At 43.1% G+C, this 17,820-nt stretch overlaps 1 protein-coding gene across 1 annotated transcript; it reads left to right on the top strand.

The window, feature by feature from the left end:
* Positions 1–782: 782 nt before the first annotated feature.
* Positions 783–1,394, top strand: LOC149080776 (uncharacterized). Its single transcript, XM_089237369.1, has one exon. It carries the CDS (start codon positions 783–785, stop codon positions 1,392–1,394), a length of 612 nt encoding a protein of 203 aa, XP_089093495.1.
* Positions 1,395–17,820: the final 16,426 nt, after the last annotated feature.

The following is a 17,820-nucleotide window of genomic DNA, read 5'->3' as shown; positions in this document are numbered from 1 at the left end:
TTGAGATTTTCCGAAATTTTTTTATTGTGGCCGTAACCGCAAGAGTACTGGAGTTTCGTTTTTTTTCCCACATCCTTGAGCGCATCTTAAACATCTATATCTCCCAATTTCATTCCAATTCGTTGATTTTAGCTGCCGGTGACCTTAGACAAGTGGTGACCCGGACGTCTACACACGACCGGCGGCTGTCCACGCTCGTCGACAATTGGCAAGGCTCATCGTGGCAGCTCCCAAACACAACCGCCTCAAATAAAGATCCCGTCGACTTACTCGATCGCTTGAAACCCTTAGCTTTCTTCAGTACCTCGTTCAATTCTACTCAGAAATCTAAGAGTACTTACGAACGCGAACTATTGTCTATTTACCTCGCAGTAAAATATTTTCGCCATCAATTGCAAGGTCGTCACCTTACCATCGTGACTGACCATAAACCAATTTCCCATGCATTCCACCAGAAGCTCGAGTCAGCGTCTCCGAACGTCCAAAGACAGCTGTGTTACATCAGCGAGTACACTACCGACATCCGATATCTGCCTGGCATTCTCAACACTTCAGCAGACGCTCTCTCTCGATTAGAAGCTGACACACTCCATCTAGACGAAATCGACTACGCTCTTCTGGCCGACGCCCAACAGACCGCTCCAGAACTCGCCAAACTTCTCGACTCTAGTTCGACAAACAATCAAAATTCACTAAAAATCCATACGACTGCTTACAACCCTAAAGCAAACGGGCTCATCGAACACTAACATCGTCAGCTCAAACAAGCACTGAAGGCTAGCATGACAAGAGATTGGGTCGACAGTCTTCCTTCGGCTTTCCTCGGCCTCCGAACATGCTTTCGACCAGACCTCAACGCCACCACTGCCGAAATGGTCTTCGGTCAAACACTGAGATTGCCTGGAGAGATTTTCGTTGAACAACATGCTTCGGAACCAGCAATCACCTATCTCGACAAATTGAAACGCACCATGGACACACTCAAGCCGATCCCGACTTCAAGACATGGCATCACACGTAATGTCTACGTTTCACAAGCCTTGACGACCTGTACACACGTTTTCGTTCGCACCGACGCAGTCCGACGCCCTCTACAACCGACCTACGAAGGTCCCTTCGAAGTGCTGTCGCGATCCGAAAAATTTTTCCGTGTACGTGTCAAGAACAGGGAATCCGTCATCTCGATCGACCGAATCAAACCGGCCTATCTCCTCAACGACCAGTACCTGGACGGGCCTGACATCGAAGTTCCATCAACACCAGAACAGCAGATGACGACGACTATTCCAACCACCCGACATGAGTCGTTTGCGCCCACTACTACTCCTACTCAACGTACCCGTTCCGGCAGAGTAGTCCGAGCTCCGGATAGACGATGTGACTCCGTCACTTAGAGGAGGGGTACTGTGGCGACAGCGTCCACAACTGGATGGCGTTGTCCACGTAAAGGGGAAAAGAACGCGCCTGCGCGATGTTGGAACTGAACTTGGGTTTTGCCGCTTAAACGAGACAGTCACGCGGTACACTCGTTCTTGTAGGTTCTGTTTATTTGTGTTTAATTGATTAATAAATGTTTAATTATATCTTTGAATCGTAGAAGGGATTGTTTGTCGTCAACCGCCTTATTCCTTCTACGCCACTAGGGACTCGTATATCGGAAAAGTTATTTTATGACCACCCTGTATATGAACTTACCTATGCAGTAGAGGAACTCTCCCAGGGATGCCAGTTGCACGTTCTGCCTCGGTTCCGGCAGATAGTCGAGCTCTCTCCAGGCTTTGGCCGAGCGGCTGTACGACATCAGGATGTTACTGGCTGTTGAGGGTGGCGCATAAAAAAAAAAAAAATTGAAAGATATGTAATTTATACGCTGTTTGGGAAACTTCGTACATTTTTTAGAATAAAATTTCCTAATTTTTATTTAAAAAAATAAAGAAAATTGATTTTTTATAAAATAAATTGGTTGAAAAGATAATTACTTCAAAAGAAAATTTCTGATTAAATTCACGAGCAAAAGCATCGCTGCAACGTTGGTAGACTGCAGTAGTAATATTGTTATGATTTGACAAAAATTGTACTTCTGGTGACATCTCTCTCTATAGGAGTAAGAGACAATGACATTGCTATTGCATCACATTCACCAGTTTACTGTATAGAATGTCCTCCATTGATCAAGAACATTCTCCCTGAAAGATGGCTGTGGGGGGGGGGGGGTTAGACTTAAAGGTATTTGTGAATCGCTGTCATAACTCATACACTCACTTACTCACTCATTCACTCACTCTGTCACTCACTTACTCAGGCATTCACTCACTCCGCTGATATACACTGCTCAAAACAATTAGGGTAGCAAGCAAAAAAGTGAAGAAAACCGTGCGAGACAGCCACGTATTGGCATACAATGGATAGTACACGCGCATCAATGCGCAATACAGAAAAAAGACGTAAAAAAATTTGGAATTAAGCTTTAATTCTTTGAAAATATGGAAAAAACATGAAAAGATGATTTAGGGCAACATTTTGGTTACATGTAAACGATAAAAAAAAAGTACTGTTTAGACATGATGCATGAGTAATGCATGAGGTTTAATAGGGCGTGTGGTCTCCTCGAACAGCTAAGACTGCTACACACCTGTTTGCCATGGATGCGATGAGGTTATCGATCAGACTTTGGGGAATACTGTTCCACTCCTCAAGAAGTGCAATCTGCACGTCTCGGACAGTAACAGGCGGCCTTGGTCGCGCAGCAATGCGTCGTCCGAGCATGTCCCAAACATGCTCGATTGGATTCAGGTCAGGAGAGCACGCAGGCCATTCCATACGCTGTATTGTTTCAGCTTCAAGCATGTTCTCCACCAGACGAGCTCTATGCGGTCGGGCATTATCATCCTGGAAAACAAAGGAATCTCCAATGGCTCCAGCGTAAGGGATGACACGAGCTCGCAGTATCTCGTCTGCATACCTTCGGGCCGTCAAAGTGCCATTCCGAATGATATGCAGGTCCGTACGTCCGCCTATGCTGATTCCACCCCATACCATCCAACCAGCTCGTTGTGTATTGTGACCTTTCACGAACGAATGCGGGGTTATTTCGAGTGCCCCTGTCCCTCCGTACCAGAACACGTCGGGTATCACACTCCAGACTGAATCGGGACTCGTCTGTAAACAGCACTTGGCTCCAATCATGTTGCTCCCAATCTCGATGTTCAGCAGCCCATCTTCTTCGGGCCGCACGGTGGCGTGGGGTCAACGGAATGCAGACCATTGGCCTACTTGCATAGAGCCCTCCCTCATGAAGCCGATTACGTATTGTTTGGCTGGACATCCTTCGTCCTGTTGCCAAGAGCAACCGTCTTTGCAGCTGCGTAGCATTCTCTGTTCTGTTTCGACGGGCTGTTAACCGTACATACCGGTCATCAGTTGCTGTAGTGGCGCGTGGCCGACCTTGCCCTGGTCGACGTCTAACATTTCCTGTTTCTTGGAATCGATTCCACAGCCTTGCAACAACACTTCTGGCGACTCCAACAGCGTCCGCGACACTACGTTGTGTTTGCCCGGATTCCAGTCTGCCTATAACACGCCATGCCATGGATTCCGGTAAATCACGTTGTTGAGACATCCTCAAGTCACCTTGTCTCAAAAAAAAAATACTGCGCAATCGAATTTCACAGTTACGGCAGTAAAACAGACGTTTCTGCAACATCCCTTATCTCCTTTTTCTGTTTTTTGACGTCATGAACTTGATTTGCATATGAAGTTTTCTTCTTCCGTTTCCTGCTAGGCTTTAAATTATGGATGATTCATTTTATGTTACTTATCGGTATACATCTTTGCGTAATTTTGTTAAAACCATGTGCTCCCCTAATTGTTTTGAGCAGTGTAAATGGAAATCCATGGGAAGACACCAGATTTCCGAGGGGGGCGGGGTTAGACTTAAAGGTATTTGTGAATCGCTGTCATAACTCATACACTCACTTACTCACTCATTCACTCACTCTGTCACTCAGTTACTCACTCATTCACTCACTCTGTCACTCACTTACTCACTCATTCACTCACTGTGTCACTCATTCACTCACTCTGTCACTCACTTACTCAGACATTTACTCACTCACTTACTCAGAAATTCAATCACTCGGCCATTCACTCACTGGTGACAAACTTTTGTCGGTGAACTTTCCCCGCGGTGACTTTTCCGTCGGTGGAATGTTTACCGTTGATATTTTCCTGTCGGTGAATTTTGCTATCGGTGAATCGCGGGGGCGGTGAATTGGACGCTTTCCTCATGGTGAATTGTGGTGGTGAACTTTCCGTAAATAGAGACCTACGTGCCAAAATCAAAACAGGAAGAGGATTCGACTTACGTGCGACTTTTATCCTGGCAGGATTGAATGCCCCCAGGATGTAAATCACGTTCTCGAAGCTCTCCCTGCTGAGCTGGCTGATCTCGTTCGCGCTCATGTTATCATACTGGGGCTTGCAGACGTAGCAGGAAGTGTCGCTGGGTGACACGGAAGTGTCGCTCGTGTCCCTGTTGGTGTCGCTGACATTCGAGTACTGACGTTGGGAACCAGACGAATCAAACTGTTGAGAGGGCACATTCGTCGAGGGTCGTTGTTGCGGTTGTGGCTGATCCTGCGGCAGGGCTATCTCGTTAGACGGCAGGTCCCAGTTGACGGGGTACACGTTCTTCGGGTAATTCGCCACTTCCCTCCTCTAGTCGGGGGAAAAAAAAAACCATAAACCACATACTTTGTGACAGTTTATGATGTTTTCGTAAAGTTTCTAAATGAAAATACGAATATTTTTTAAAAAGTACCGTGTGTTATCTCTCGGTTTGAAGGATTGACAACGTGGAATGTGCCACAAAACCATCAATTTCGAAATTTAGAGATGACTGCTTCTCCGTTTTCGGCACACAGAGTACGCAATAATTATGGATAGCAATGGCTAATTATAAATGGCCACAATTATCACAAGAAAATACGAAAACGTGCCGATGACCCCAAATCATAGGGAGTGAATTTTAAGGATATATAGGGATCGATATGTACGGGCCGGCCAAAGCCCAACTTTCGGACATTGGTCGGGTGATTTAGGACAGGCAGTTGAAGAAGTGGCTAACTTCGGGCTTAGGCAGTAACATATACATTTATGTATAAAGATATTGCATTTATTTATAAAGTACTGACTATGCTAAGAGGTCGCAAAATATGAATAGGAGCGGGCGGGACATCACCTGGGTGTGGAATTGGGGGGTCAACTGCACAAACCCGCTATCGAAAGACACATTTTTGCCGTTTTGGAATCATCTGGGTCTCCATAGCTTAGTCAACACCTTCTAGAGCAAGAAGGACTTCTGCTTTAGAAAGTATTTTGGCTTAGTCCAGTGATGCAAAAACTTTTTTTGAAGCACGACCCGTCTTTTGACCAAAAGAATTTAGGCTGACCATATGTCCCGGCTTCAGATTTTTTTTTCCAGTCCCGAAAGCACTTTTCGGAACGCTTGTTTCGATTTTAATTAGGCGATATCGACTTCCAAAGATATTTAATTTTTTAAATATCATATAAGTATTTACTTAGTTTTTTGATGTACTTAAGTGTCCCTTATGCAAGATGGAGGTGTAACGAGGTGTATGGTCCTTGATTTTCGTATACAGGGTGATTAAGAAAGAATCATCCGATTTCAAAATGATTCTACGCTTGAAATCGACCATTAACAGAAATTTTTCATAAAACGTAGACACATCCCCTATCCCATATATTCACATATCACTTATCATTCTATTCTGTGTTTTTAATTTTTAAGAAATATACAATTTTGAAATCTCGGGTGATTTTCTCTCCAAGTCAATCCTGTAAAAGTACTAACTTGATATCGTCCGCCGCATGCACCAAATGCACGAATGTACAAATTTTCCCTTTTTTTTTTTGGCAGCTGTTTGATATCTTGTTTTGCTATTTAAGTTGTGCCTGAAACGCGAATGTGTATCATCCCTATTGAAACACATGTTACAAAACATTTTAGGAAAATAACTTCCATAGAGTAAACATGGCTAGCTGTAAACATTCAAACGCCATTTCTCAAGTTTTTTTTTTTTGCAAGGACATTGCACATTCGTGATTCTGGCATGACGCGGAGCCGATTATTGTACAAACAGAATTTGATAAATACAAATACAACGCCACAACAGGCAAATTGCCCAACGAGGTGGCTCACTTAAGAACATCATGGATCCCCGAACCATTTTTTGGAGGCCCTACCTACTACTGCTACACCGCACATGCACCCCGCCCGCGGAACCCCCAACGAATCGGTACATGCGGGAATGTGCGTGTACGTGTAGTGGAACCTGACGTGAAGTTTTTTGTTTCTCTGTAATGCTTGTTATGTGTAGTGCTGCCATCTGCCACCAGTTTTTATAACTATGAGTGAAGTGTTATGATTGAATGATTTATCGTTGTAGGACTGTTGCTCTCTGTGGCGAGACTTTTTAACGGGGAGATCGGCTCGCATTTGCGCCTTGGAGTTGGGAACCACAGAAAACCGACTTCAGCCGACCACCACTGTGGAGCTCGAACCCGGATCCTCACATCGCGAGTCCGTCACTGTAACCACTCGACCACCACAGCGGCATTTACATTATATGATACATGGTAATTAGATCAGCCGAATAAGTGGCCATTCAAGTATTACGTAAGCAGATTTTCAGTCATTTTTTACCCCCCCCCCCACTTGTCAGCAAAAGTCAGCAAAACACTAACCCCCCCCCCCCTTCCGTCAGCAGCTTAGAATATTTCATATCTTCAAAAAGGGGTTGTTGATGACGTAAGCAACCTTCAAATCCTACCCCCTTGTCATCAAAAGTCAGAAGATCCGAAACCCCCCCCCCCGGTGCTGACGTAATACTTGAATGACCCCTAAAGGCATTCTTTAGTTTTAACATATTTTTAAACAAAAATCAATTTCTAATTGGGAAGTTTTTATTTAGGAGAATCTCTAGATCACTGACGGGGTCGCAATCCACGGTTTGCGCACCACCGGCTTCGTCGGTGGAACAACCCACCATCGATACAGTGGTGGCTACAGTGGTTTTACGATATCTTTAATTCTAGTCTAATTGACCACTCATTCCTCAAATTTGCCGGTGTGAGCTGTATCCATATAGTCCCACGCCCTTGTAAATGCGATTATGGCTCTAAGTCACTCTTTTGGTCACTCACATGCTTGAGCACTTTCTTGGTCACTCCTTTTCTCACTTACCTGACCTGGTCCCTTGCTCTTTAGGCCACTTTTTTGTTCACAGGCACTTTGGGCCATTCTTTTGATTAAATTACCTTCTTGCACACTGTTTTGGTCACTCAGATGCTTCCACATGCTCTAGGCCACTGTTTTGGTGTATCACCCACTGCGACGGTCCCTCTCTCTCTCTCTCTGGGCCATTCTTTCTGTCAGTCACATGCTTGGAAACTCTGTAAATCACCGGTTCGGTCACTCTGTGACCTAGTCCCTCGCTTTCTAGGCAGAGACGGATTTTATGGTTTTGCCACCAATTGGCTGCACTTTTTTTGTTTTTTCCTGCCGTTATCCTATTCAACTGATTCTCTTGTTCGCTCATTTCTCAAATTTTCGCTTCTCAGAACTAGCCGCCCGTGAATACACCCTCTGACTAGTAACCGAGTACGTGCTAACGTTTAATATTTTGGTACTTCTAACGAACGATGTATCAAACATTCTGAAGACAATGGCGTTCGAAAAGAAAAGTTCCGTGCATACCGTGGAATGCTGAAAACTATGCTAAACATTTACAATAATAAAGCAAGTATGTACTGACCTGCTCCTGCCTCTGGACCTTGAGCAGCTTCCTCACCATGAAGCCCTTGAAAGCGGCCTGTATCGCTGTGGCGGCCAGGTGACGGTTATTCAACGCGTTGCCGACGATCCTCCTCGCCAAGAAGCCGCGGGCAGCGGCTTGGATCGTGATCGCGGCTTTCCTGTCCCTGTACTGCGGGTAGAGCTGGGGATGGTACAAGCTTTGGAAATCCTAAGCACCAAACAAAATTCAAATTTGCAGTTTCATTTAATGCATTTCAGGTATCGTAATGGTACTACTTTGAGTTAGGGCTACAGGGCTACTATACGTAATAAGGGCTGTTTCATGACGGGCCGGAGTCGGTACACGTTGACGTCGCGCGTGACGTCATTGCTCAAACAGAACCGAGTGGGCCCGCTTTGGTGCCCTGCCAATTACGATAGTTTGCAATCGCTCTCTTCTGCCCATTTTACAAAATTGTCTTTCGAATTATTGTCATTAGTACAGGGTGTTTCAAAAAGAATCATCCGATTAAAAAAATGGTAACTATTCAGCTTTTAGAGAGATAGATGGCTTTTCCTCAGCCCAAGATATCAAGGAACATTTTATTTTCTGGATATTATGCTGAGGTGAACTCGGAAAGAAAAGTCATCCTGTGTCTCCACCGGGACTCGAACCCCAGCATGCTTGCGCGGTATGCAAGAGGGCCTGGGTTCGAGTCCAGGCAGAGACAAGATGACTTTTCTTTCCGACTTCACCTCAACATAATATCCAGAAAATAAAATGTTTCCTTGATATTCAGCTTTTAATCAGTTTCGATCGAATAATGTATAGGTAGAAAGAGGGAAATCCCGAGTTTCACGTAGTTGCCAACAGGTAGCGCTAACGCTCTTCCTTCGGCCGCCACTTAGTTTTAGTTTGTCAAGATGGCGACTGCACAACAGAAATCGTTTTGTGTTCTAAGCTTCGAGAAGTGTGAGTCCGAAGTATGAGTCCACAACAACTGTTCATTTTGCTTTTCGTCGACAATGCCCTGGTGTTGAACTTCCTACTGCTTAGAGCATTAGCCGATGGTATAAACAATTCCGAGACACGGGTTGTCTGTGTAAAGGGAAATCCCCTGGCCGTCCACGAATGGCAGACGAAAATGTAGAGCACATCCGACAGAGTTTCTCACGTAGTCCACAGAAATCCACTCGCAGTGGATGCAAACATGCTCGGAAAAGTTTGAGACGAATTTGACTACCGTATAGACGCATATTAACACAGGTGTTAAAATTGGAAGAAGAGTGAACAACAACCTTAGATATGCGCTGATGACACAACCCTGATGGCAGAATCTGAAGAGGACCTGAAGAACATTATATCAAAAGTGGAAACAGAAAGTGAGAAGCTTGGAATCTCTACCTAAATACCAAGAAAAACAAAGATCATGACAACAGCAGATATTCACAGATTTTAACTACATGGCGAAAGTTTTGAGATTGCGGACAGATTTGATCTCCTCGAATCAAGAATTGTAAAAGAGGAAACTTGCACAGAAGAAATAAAAAGACGATTAGTTCTGGGTAAAACAGCCATGAGAAAGCTTAATATAATAATGAAAGACAAAGATGTATCAATGAAAACAAAAATTAGGATTTTAAATGCGTTGGTCTTTCCTGTCTTTATGTATGGATGTGAGAGCTGGACACTACGGAAAGCAGATAGGAAAATAATTGATTCCTTCGAACTTTGGTACTGGAGGAGGATGCTTAGAACTCCATGGACAGCTAAAAGGACTAATTAATCGGTTATCGAAGCAGTCAAGGCTGTGACTATTCTCTAGAAGCAACAGTCACTGAACAGAAACTCTCTTACTTTGGTCATGTAATGTGCACAGAAGGCTCACTAGAAAAAATGGTAATGCTTGGAAGAATGGAGGGGACGAGAGGGAGAGGCAGACCAAGCACCAGATGGATAGAAGAGGTGTTGCAAAGCACTAGAATGAAGCTAGCACAACTGAGACATGCTGTGAATGACAGACCAGCATGGAGAGCCATGATCTATAGAGTCACCAAGAGTCGAAATCGACTCGATGGTTCCTAACAACAACAACAACAACAGACACATGCGGTGCATCCCAATTAAGCACCTCTAATTTGGTTTGAAAAAAAAACTTTGATTAGCCATGTAATATAAAATTAATCTTAAGTGTCTATGTGTTCAACATTTTCCGTAACACACGCATTTCAAATCGGATGATTCTTTTTGAAACACCCTGTATTTTGCCTATTCATTGGTTTGTTATTTTCAACTATTTCAAAATTTAAATTAAGAAATTTCGGTATTTGTTTATGAGAAACATTTCTCTGAGATCCCCCTTTCAGTTGAATCACGTACGTCAATTAATTTTTGATTCGGTTCATTGAGGGCCAACTCTAGACAGATAATTTCAATTATCTACTGCACTTTTTATAACTTTCAATTATCTTTTTGTTTCCATTTGAATTAGGTGTAAATTTTAGAGTTATCACCGATACAACTGCGACATATATAAATATAGGAAGCAAATATAAAAAAAATATATCCTAATGTAAAATGTCGAAGTTATTATACAGTAGAATCTCGACTCTATCCGGCCTAATCTCTTGGCACCGTGACGTAGCCAAATCATCGGAGCTGTCACCGAACTTCTCTAAGTTTGTTACCAATTTGGCGATATTTACAGAGGAATGCGTTAATTTTCATTTTTACATAAGATAATGACTATTTACAGGCGGAAAATGGTATAATAAATGATAAATATAAGATTTACATAATTTTTTCGTAACGATATTTATATTCTTGGACATTCTGTAAATTTTTAAAACTTTCATTATAATAGTACATAACAATCATTTATATCATGTACTAGCTATAATACCCGGCGCTGCCCGGGTTTTCTTCAATGAGGCTTTTTTGGGTCACGTGATATCTCCCTCTCTTTTTCTTGAGGGACATACAAACCGTGTCCAAGTTAACCAATATGGCGACCTGCGTGATTCATGAAATAAACAAATCTAGATTTACACAGAAACGTAGAAATGAATATATATTTTTCTTTTTTTAAGGGGCGCTAGGTATTTCGACCCCCCCCCCCGAACTTCAAGTTATCCATGTGTCTGTTCCAGCTTCCAAAAATCCTTAGTTAAAGCTGTGGAATTTTTTCGATGCACTTTTCACGGGCTCATAACTAATTTTAAAATATCCTAACCCACATGAATTTATGCAAATAAATATCAAAAGAGACAACAACTCAAAAGTATAGGTTTGGCTCTAATTACTTCGTATTTAATCTCCTGGGCTTCGTATATCTCTAAGCGAACTGAATATTTCAAAAATCGAGAATTCAATACAATTTTTTAAATTATTGATGGGGCGGAAAATCCCACTAATTTCCGCATTTCTACAGTAAAATCGACAATTTTAACACTGATTTCTATGAGGATCACCCTTTTCCTGATCCTCAAAGCGATGCTCATGATTATTATGACGTCTATTCAAAAAGCCTCATTACTGAGAGTATATTGAAAATGTGGCAAGCCATTATAAAGGCATACATATACTTACAGGATTAAAGAAGCGACAAACCGTTGTAAAGGCATATACACGTCTGAAACGCATTGCTAGGGAACCACGGTAACCAAAGTAAACGTTCGGAAAGTGAATGTTGAGGCCCAAAAACCATTGTTGCCGGACAGTTTTTTGCCCATTTGGGGCATTTGCCCTGGTCTGACGAAATTTTAAAGTAGCCTATCGTTCAAGTCGGGTCCCATTTGGTATATATGCAAAATTTGCCGACGATCGATCTAAAATTGTAGATTTGTATAGAGAACATACACACACACAGACACACAGAAAATCAATTTTATATATACAAGATATGTTACCGCCAAATCACAAAGTTGGCCGCTTCGCGAACTGGCCGGCCCAGTTGATCCGTCCAATGTCAGAATTTCGTGCTCTCGCTGGGCTTTTGCCGGCCCCTATATATGGATCACTAAGATTCCTTAGATATTCAGATTCGTTAGACCGTTAGGGTTGCCATAGCTAACCGTAATAATTATGGTTAGCAATGGATAATTAATAATCGGTCACAATTATCACAAGAAAATACGCAAACGTGCCGATGACCCCGAATCATAGGGAGCGAATTTTAAAGATACATAGGGATCGATATATAGGAGCCGGCCAAAGCACGGCGAAAGCCCTACTTTCGGACATTGGCCGGGTGATTTAGGCTGGCCAGTTTTCGAAGTGGCCAACGTCGGGCTTAGGTAGTAACATATATATTTATGTATAAAGACATTGCATTTATATATAAAGTACTGACCTGTGCTAAGAGGTCCCAAAATATGAATAGGAGCGGACGGTTTTTGGTATTATAACGATTTTTTTTTGATGGTAAAAAATGGGGGGGGGGGAATAGGAAGTGAACATGTTATAGAACTCCAGCCTGTACGGCTTTCCTGTTATCCGGCCCCGCCGTTCCCCCACATTAGGCCAGATAGTCCGGATTTTATTTTATTATTATTATTTTGTGAATGCTGATATTACTTAACAACTCTATTTCTTGGATTCAATCCATTTTTTAGCTTATAGATTACAAAAATACCACGCACGCATACCTCTGACAGCACCATGAACGAGAGGTCACACTTAAAATAGTAAAATAAACAACTAAAATGTGAAAAAAAGAGAGCACGTTTCTCGGAGCACTAAAAAAGTGTTCCAGCAGTGACGTCACGTTATAGCTCCGAGACCACGCCCACTGACCCAGCGGGGCAAGCTTGAATTCAAAGGGATGAAACGGCCCTTACTATTACACAGCCCGGACTGAGAGAGTAGTCTGATGTTTTACCCATTTGATAGGAGGCTGTCCAGTTAGCAAGTAGCGACGAGTCTTGCACGAGAGGTCGGAAAAGTAATCTTCCTGGCCACGGGATCTGGCAGTTATGTAACTGTAATGAGACAAGTATATACAAGGAGTAACCATCATTGTCAAAACTCAAATTATTTCTCGTCTTATTCCATCCATAGACAGGCTATTTTTTTCCATTCATAGAAAAATCCGGGCACAGCTCGAACGCTGTCGTTCTCTCGGTGCATAAGAAGTCCCTCCCCCCTTCCGACCAGCGCCACCTGTAGCAGAAGGCCTCCGCGCGAAGCTCGTGACGTCACTGAAGAAGGTCACCTCACCTTTAGTCATTGGATATACTGCAAAAAAAGGTAGAGATATCGCATTCGTCAGCCTGCTATATATGATATGGCTACAGGTGAAATAACTTCTTCAGTGACGTCACGAGCTTTGCGTGTAGCCCTTCTGCTATAGATGGTGTTGTCCCCGCCCGGTAATTTCACAGTTGAAACCATTTCAGAAGTTAGAAGAAAGAAAAATTATATTTGTCTCGCAAAGGTAATGTTTTGCTCAGGAAAACACCCGATAACAGCAGCCCTTACTTTTTGACCCGTTTACAATCACGGACGAAAAACGCCCATGGAATAAATTCAATCCAGTACTCTGTGTTTTGTCTCCGCTGTCCTCACCATCGTGAAGCTTTATCGTAACCCTATGAATCGAAGTTGTTTTTTTCCCACATTTCTGTAAGGGATCTTCTTCCCCCCCCCCCCACACATAATATATTTTTCTACTATATACTTGTAGGAGTGAAAGAGAACACGCAGGGTGAGGGTGAAAAGATAAATCTACCGTATACTCTCTTATATCTACTTATCTATTATACCGTTTTTCTCCTTTCTACTCATTTATTTTTCGTCCTTTTCTTTGAGCGCGTGCAAACATGTGACTAACCAAAAGAGTGACCTAGAGCGTGTACGAGCATGTTAATGATCAAAAGAGTCATCTAGACAACGACCAAAAGAGTGACCTAGAGTGTGTTCACGCGTGCGAATGACCAAAAGGAATGACCTACACAGAACATAGTGCCCCAAACTTTTTGTTCCATCGTCCTCTTCTGCAGAAATTATTTCTCTCATCGGGCTCCTACTCAAGAGAACCAATAGGATCCTATGTTAAACCCTTCCTCCCTAAGCCCTTCCTGAAAATACGCCACTGAGGGTACAGCGAAGAGTTTTTCCATTGAGAAAATATTTTTACAAAATATTTGGACTTGTCAGTGCTTAAATAAGAGGCTTTTACGGATGCGAAATATCTCTTCATTGCCGCTTAAAGAGTTAAATGATATAGGGTTAAAACGCCTTAAAATTATTCTAAGTTCTAGGAAGACTAATCCGCCGAATCGTGATCACTTTCAACAGTATTTGAAATTAAACTAATTTTGAATAGTGGATGGACTCGAACAAAAGAACAGGTTATTTGTGGTTACCATGTCGAGCCGTAAAGACTCTCCTTCACGCACGGGTACTGGACTATCCCTGGCAGCAGCGGTGGATGGTGGCACATGAGGATCTCGTCTATGCTCATCATCGAGAAGCGCACGCACGACATCAGCCTGTGGATGTACCGCTCTCGGTCGAGGAAGTTGTGCTCCAGCCAATAGAGGGCCGCCAAGTACACGATGATTTCGCTGTTGGAGACAAAACGTCTATATTGCAAAACTACTGTTATGTTTAACATGACTTTTAACTAGAAATCACGAGGCTGATAAAACCCATGCCAGTTATTCTGGGTACTGTACCGCACACCAACTCCTGTCATATATCGTCATACGGCGATTTCCAACCACTGGAGTTGGGTGGGAAACGAAGGCGCCATCTATACCGGTGGTCGCTTCAGGCTCAATATTTAAAGAAATTGTTTCTGTTTGTTTTAAAAACGTTATCCGCACGTGCCCCCCCCCCCCAAGGGATCAGCACGATCCGTCTAAGGAATTTGTTATTGCTAGTAGACATACATGCCCCTAGGGATTCGAACCCAAACCTGCACAGTCAGAAGCCGGCTCCATAACCACTTCGAGTCAGGCGGCTTGCCCGGATTCAAACCCGTGAACCTCGACAAACTACCAGCCAGAATAAGGCCTTGAGTCGCGCAGTGGTAAGATGATCATCTTCTATTAACGACCTGGTCCCCGAGAAAGTTACCTTAACCCTTTGACCGCGAGAATATTCTGAAAAATACTTCTCTTATGATGGGAACGCAAACCCCCACCCCCATTTTTCTTAGTTTTCTTCTGTGAAAGATAGATGGCAGTCAAACTTAAACATCGCAAATTGAATACAGTCGAATTCCGTTATAACGAACTCCAAGAGACCGGAGGAATCACTTCGTTATAAAGAAATTCCAGTTTTTCTGCATTGTTCCTATGTTAACTTATCTGGGGGATTAGAAACGTGTTCCTTAAAACGAGATTTTCGCTACATCGGTAAAACGGTATTCGACTGTACTATCGAAAAAAGGGTGATACGAACGCAAAAATCTGGGTTCGAACCCAAAATTGTTTACACACTAGTGATTGGAGCCAGACACTCTACCACTATCAATCTCATATACTGTACATACAGTAGAAGCAAGCAATAGAGTATTAACAAAAAAAAAAAAACTAAATATATATATACAGTATATATATATATATGTGTGTGTGCGTGTGCGCCATCTATACGTCATTTAAAGAATTTCCATCTCAAAAAAAATTCTAATCATCACAGGATGATTGAGCAGTTCTACTACGCTCAACATGCGTAGATGATGGGAGCGCTCTAAGGGTTAATTGGCATGTTTAGGTGTAACTGGATGTTGTTTGAAAGTTTTAAGAATATACAGGGTGCTCGTAAACTGTTCAGAAAGAATTGAAGAAGTGATAGTACCCATCTCTCGAGACAACAATATTTACGATGGAACTAATGGTCGCCATCCACTGAGAGTGTCAGAAAAGAGAAACTTGGAAGCACTTCCAAAAATCTTACACGAGTCTTCCGTGATGACGTCATTTCTGGTCTGCCACACAAAGGAACACGTGGTTTTTGCATGATGGAACTAAAACAGACTTTAGCACTGCTGTCCAACACGTCCTGAATACGAAATACCTCGGACGCAGTGGATTGGACATGGTAGATCCGTGGCGTGCCCATCACGCTCACTGGAACAAAATCAACTGCTTCAATCGCATCGCTAACCTCGAGACAACAGAGGTACAACTGGACTCGAGACAACTGGACTCAACAATTTGAGTCCAGTAGAGATGGGCGAGAAATGAAGGCACCATCTATCGGTAGTCGCCCAGGCTCGGTAGGTAAAGAACCTATTTTTGATGTGTCCTTCTTGTTGGGGGAGGGAGGCATGAAAGCATTAGTGTACAGACACCCGTAGAACCTGCGTAAGATCTTGTCGCAAGAATTCTTGTTGCAGTGAACAAGATCAATACAACTCTACGGATTCATGGTTATGCCGCCTGTGGGCGCGCTACACAAGTTTTGCCGCCCTTCTCCCATTATAGATAGATAGATAGAACCGCTCACAGCCCCGGACTGATGCAAAGCACCTTACTTCCGTTACCTCAAAAGAGGCAGAGTTGTGTCGGAAAAGTTAGCAAAGATTTATAGTGGTGGCTCCCCTTGCCCCGTGCTCGCAAGTTTCGAATTACTCGCGTCGTTCTCCCCATGAAGACAGCCATCAACTCGATGCAACGTACAAGCCATTTGACAAAAATGGGTGACTGAATCCAATGACTAGGGAGAAAAATTGCACGTGCGCCCATAAGGGCCGGAGACCGCAGCCTGGGATTTCTAAAGTAGTGTGGAAAAGACTTGTGGGCAAGAAAGAAGAAGAAGCTGGCATGTTGAAGTGGGAGAGATTTGAGAATGGTCTAAATACACAATGCATACAAATTACATATGTACAGCGCCTCGACTGTGACGGGAAACGAAGAAACAAAGCCTCCGTCCACAGCGCTGAGCAGTTCAGCTCGCTCTTCCCCTTACAGAACATGCAATATATACACACACAGAAATAAAAACTAAATTTTTATACGGTCCCCTTGTTCTTTGACTTCCAATTAGAAACTTTTTGCCCTGATTCTCCCGAGGCCAAGAGGGAAGATTCCATGTTTCTAAGTGCAATATTCACAGAGATATTCGAATTAGAAAAACGGAGGAAATTTGGGAAAGAACATCGTTAAATGCGGGTAAAACGGCTTCACCCGAATTTTTTCCGTTTTTTCTAATTCGAATATCTCTGTGAATATTTCACTTAAAAACCTGCAGTTTTTCAGTGCAACTTCACTCAAGTTATCCGCGGCACATTCCCAGATTACTTAAGTGATCCGCGACACATTTACGAACCATTTGAGTGACGCGCGGCACATTCCTAGAGCACTGAAAGGGTTCGCGGAACATTTTTAGACCACCAAAGTGACTCTATAGAAGACGGTATCTCATTAAGTGTGGTTGATGACGTAAGCACTATTCAACCCCACATGTGTGTGTGTGTGTGTGTGTGTGTGTGTGTGTGTGTGTCGCCTCCTCCAATTTTTTCTAAACAGTTCACGAACAAACTGTACATTGAAAATGCCGATTCGGTATTAGTCTAAGTGGAGGAGAAAAAGAATAGGTTTTGCTTTTACCTCCTGGCCCCTATCTCATCTGCCGAGAAGAAATCCACCACCTGATCGATCTCCAGGTCCAGAAACTCCTTGGATCCTATCAGAGTCTCGAAGTGGGCCACCATCAGTCTGAAGGCCCTAACGCTTGGTTCCAGCAGGTCCAGCTTCCTGGCTGTCACGTACAAGTATATGGCATTCTCGATGCTCTTCGTGGACACTGTCAGCAGCTGAAAGAAAATAGTAAGTCACGTGATTTCTGGATATGTAAGGCAGCGGATCTCAAACTTTGGTCACCCGTGGCTCCTTTACCTAATTCAGGGTTCGTCTGCGACTCTTCCAGGGGATAGTTTATTAGATATTTTCGTTCATAAAAAGAACCATTTCAGAATATTTTGAGGGAACACTGACGTAAAGGATGTAAGCGATCGCATGTAGTCGGTAAAACGAACAGTATTAGTGAGCGGTTC

This window comes from Pholcus phalangioides, unplaced genomic scaffold (genome assembly GCF_987345545.1).
Source record: "Pholcus phalangioides strain wild (caught in Gottingen) unplaced genomic scaffold, Ppha-v1.0 ptg000010l_1, whole genome shotgun sequence".
NCBI classification, from domain to species: domain Eukaryota; kingdom Metazoa; phylum Arthropoda; class Arachnida; order Araneae; family Pholcidae; genus Pholcus; species Pholcus phalangioides.
Note: the sequence above shows the minus strand (reverse complement) of the source record. Positions and strands in the feature narration are given on the sequence as shown.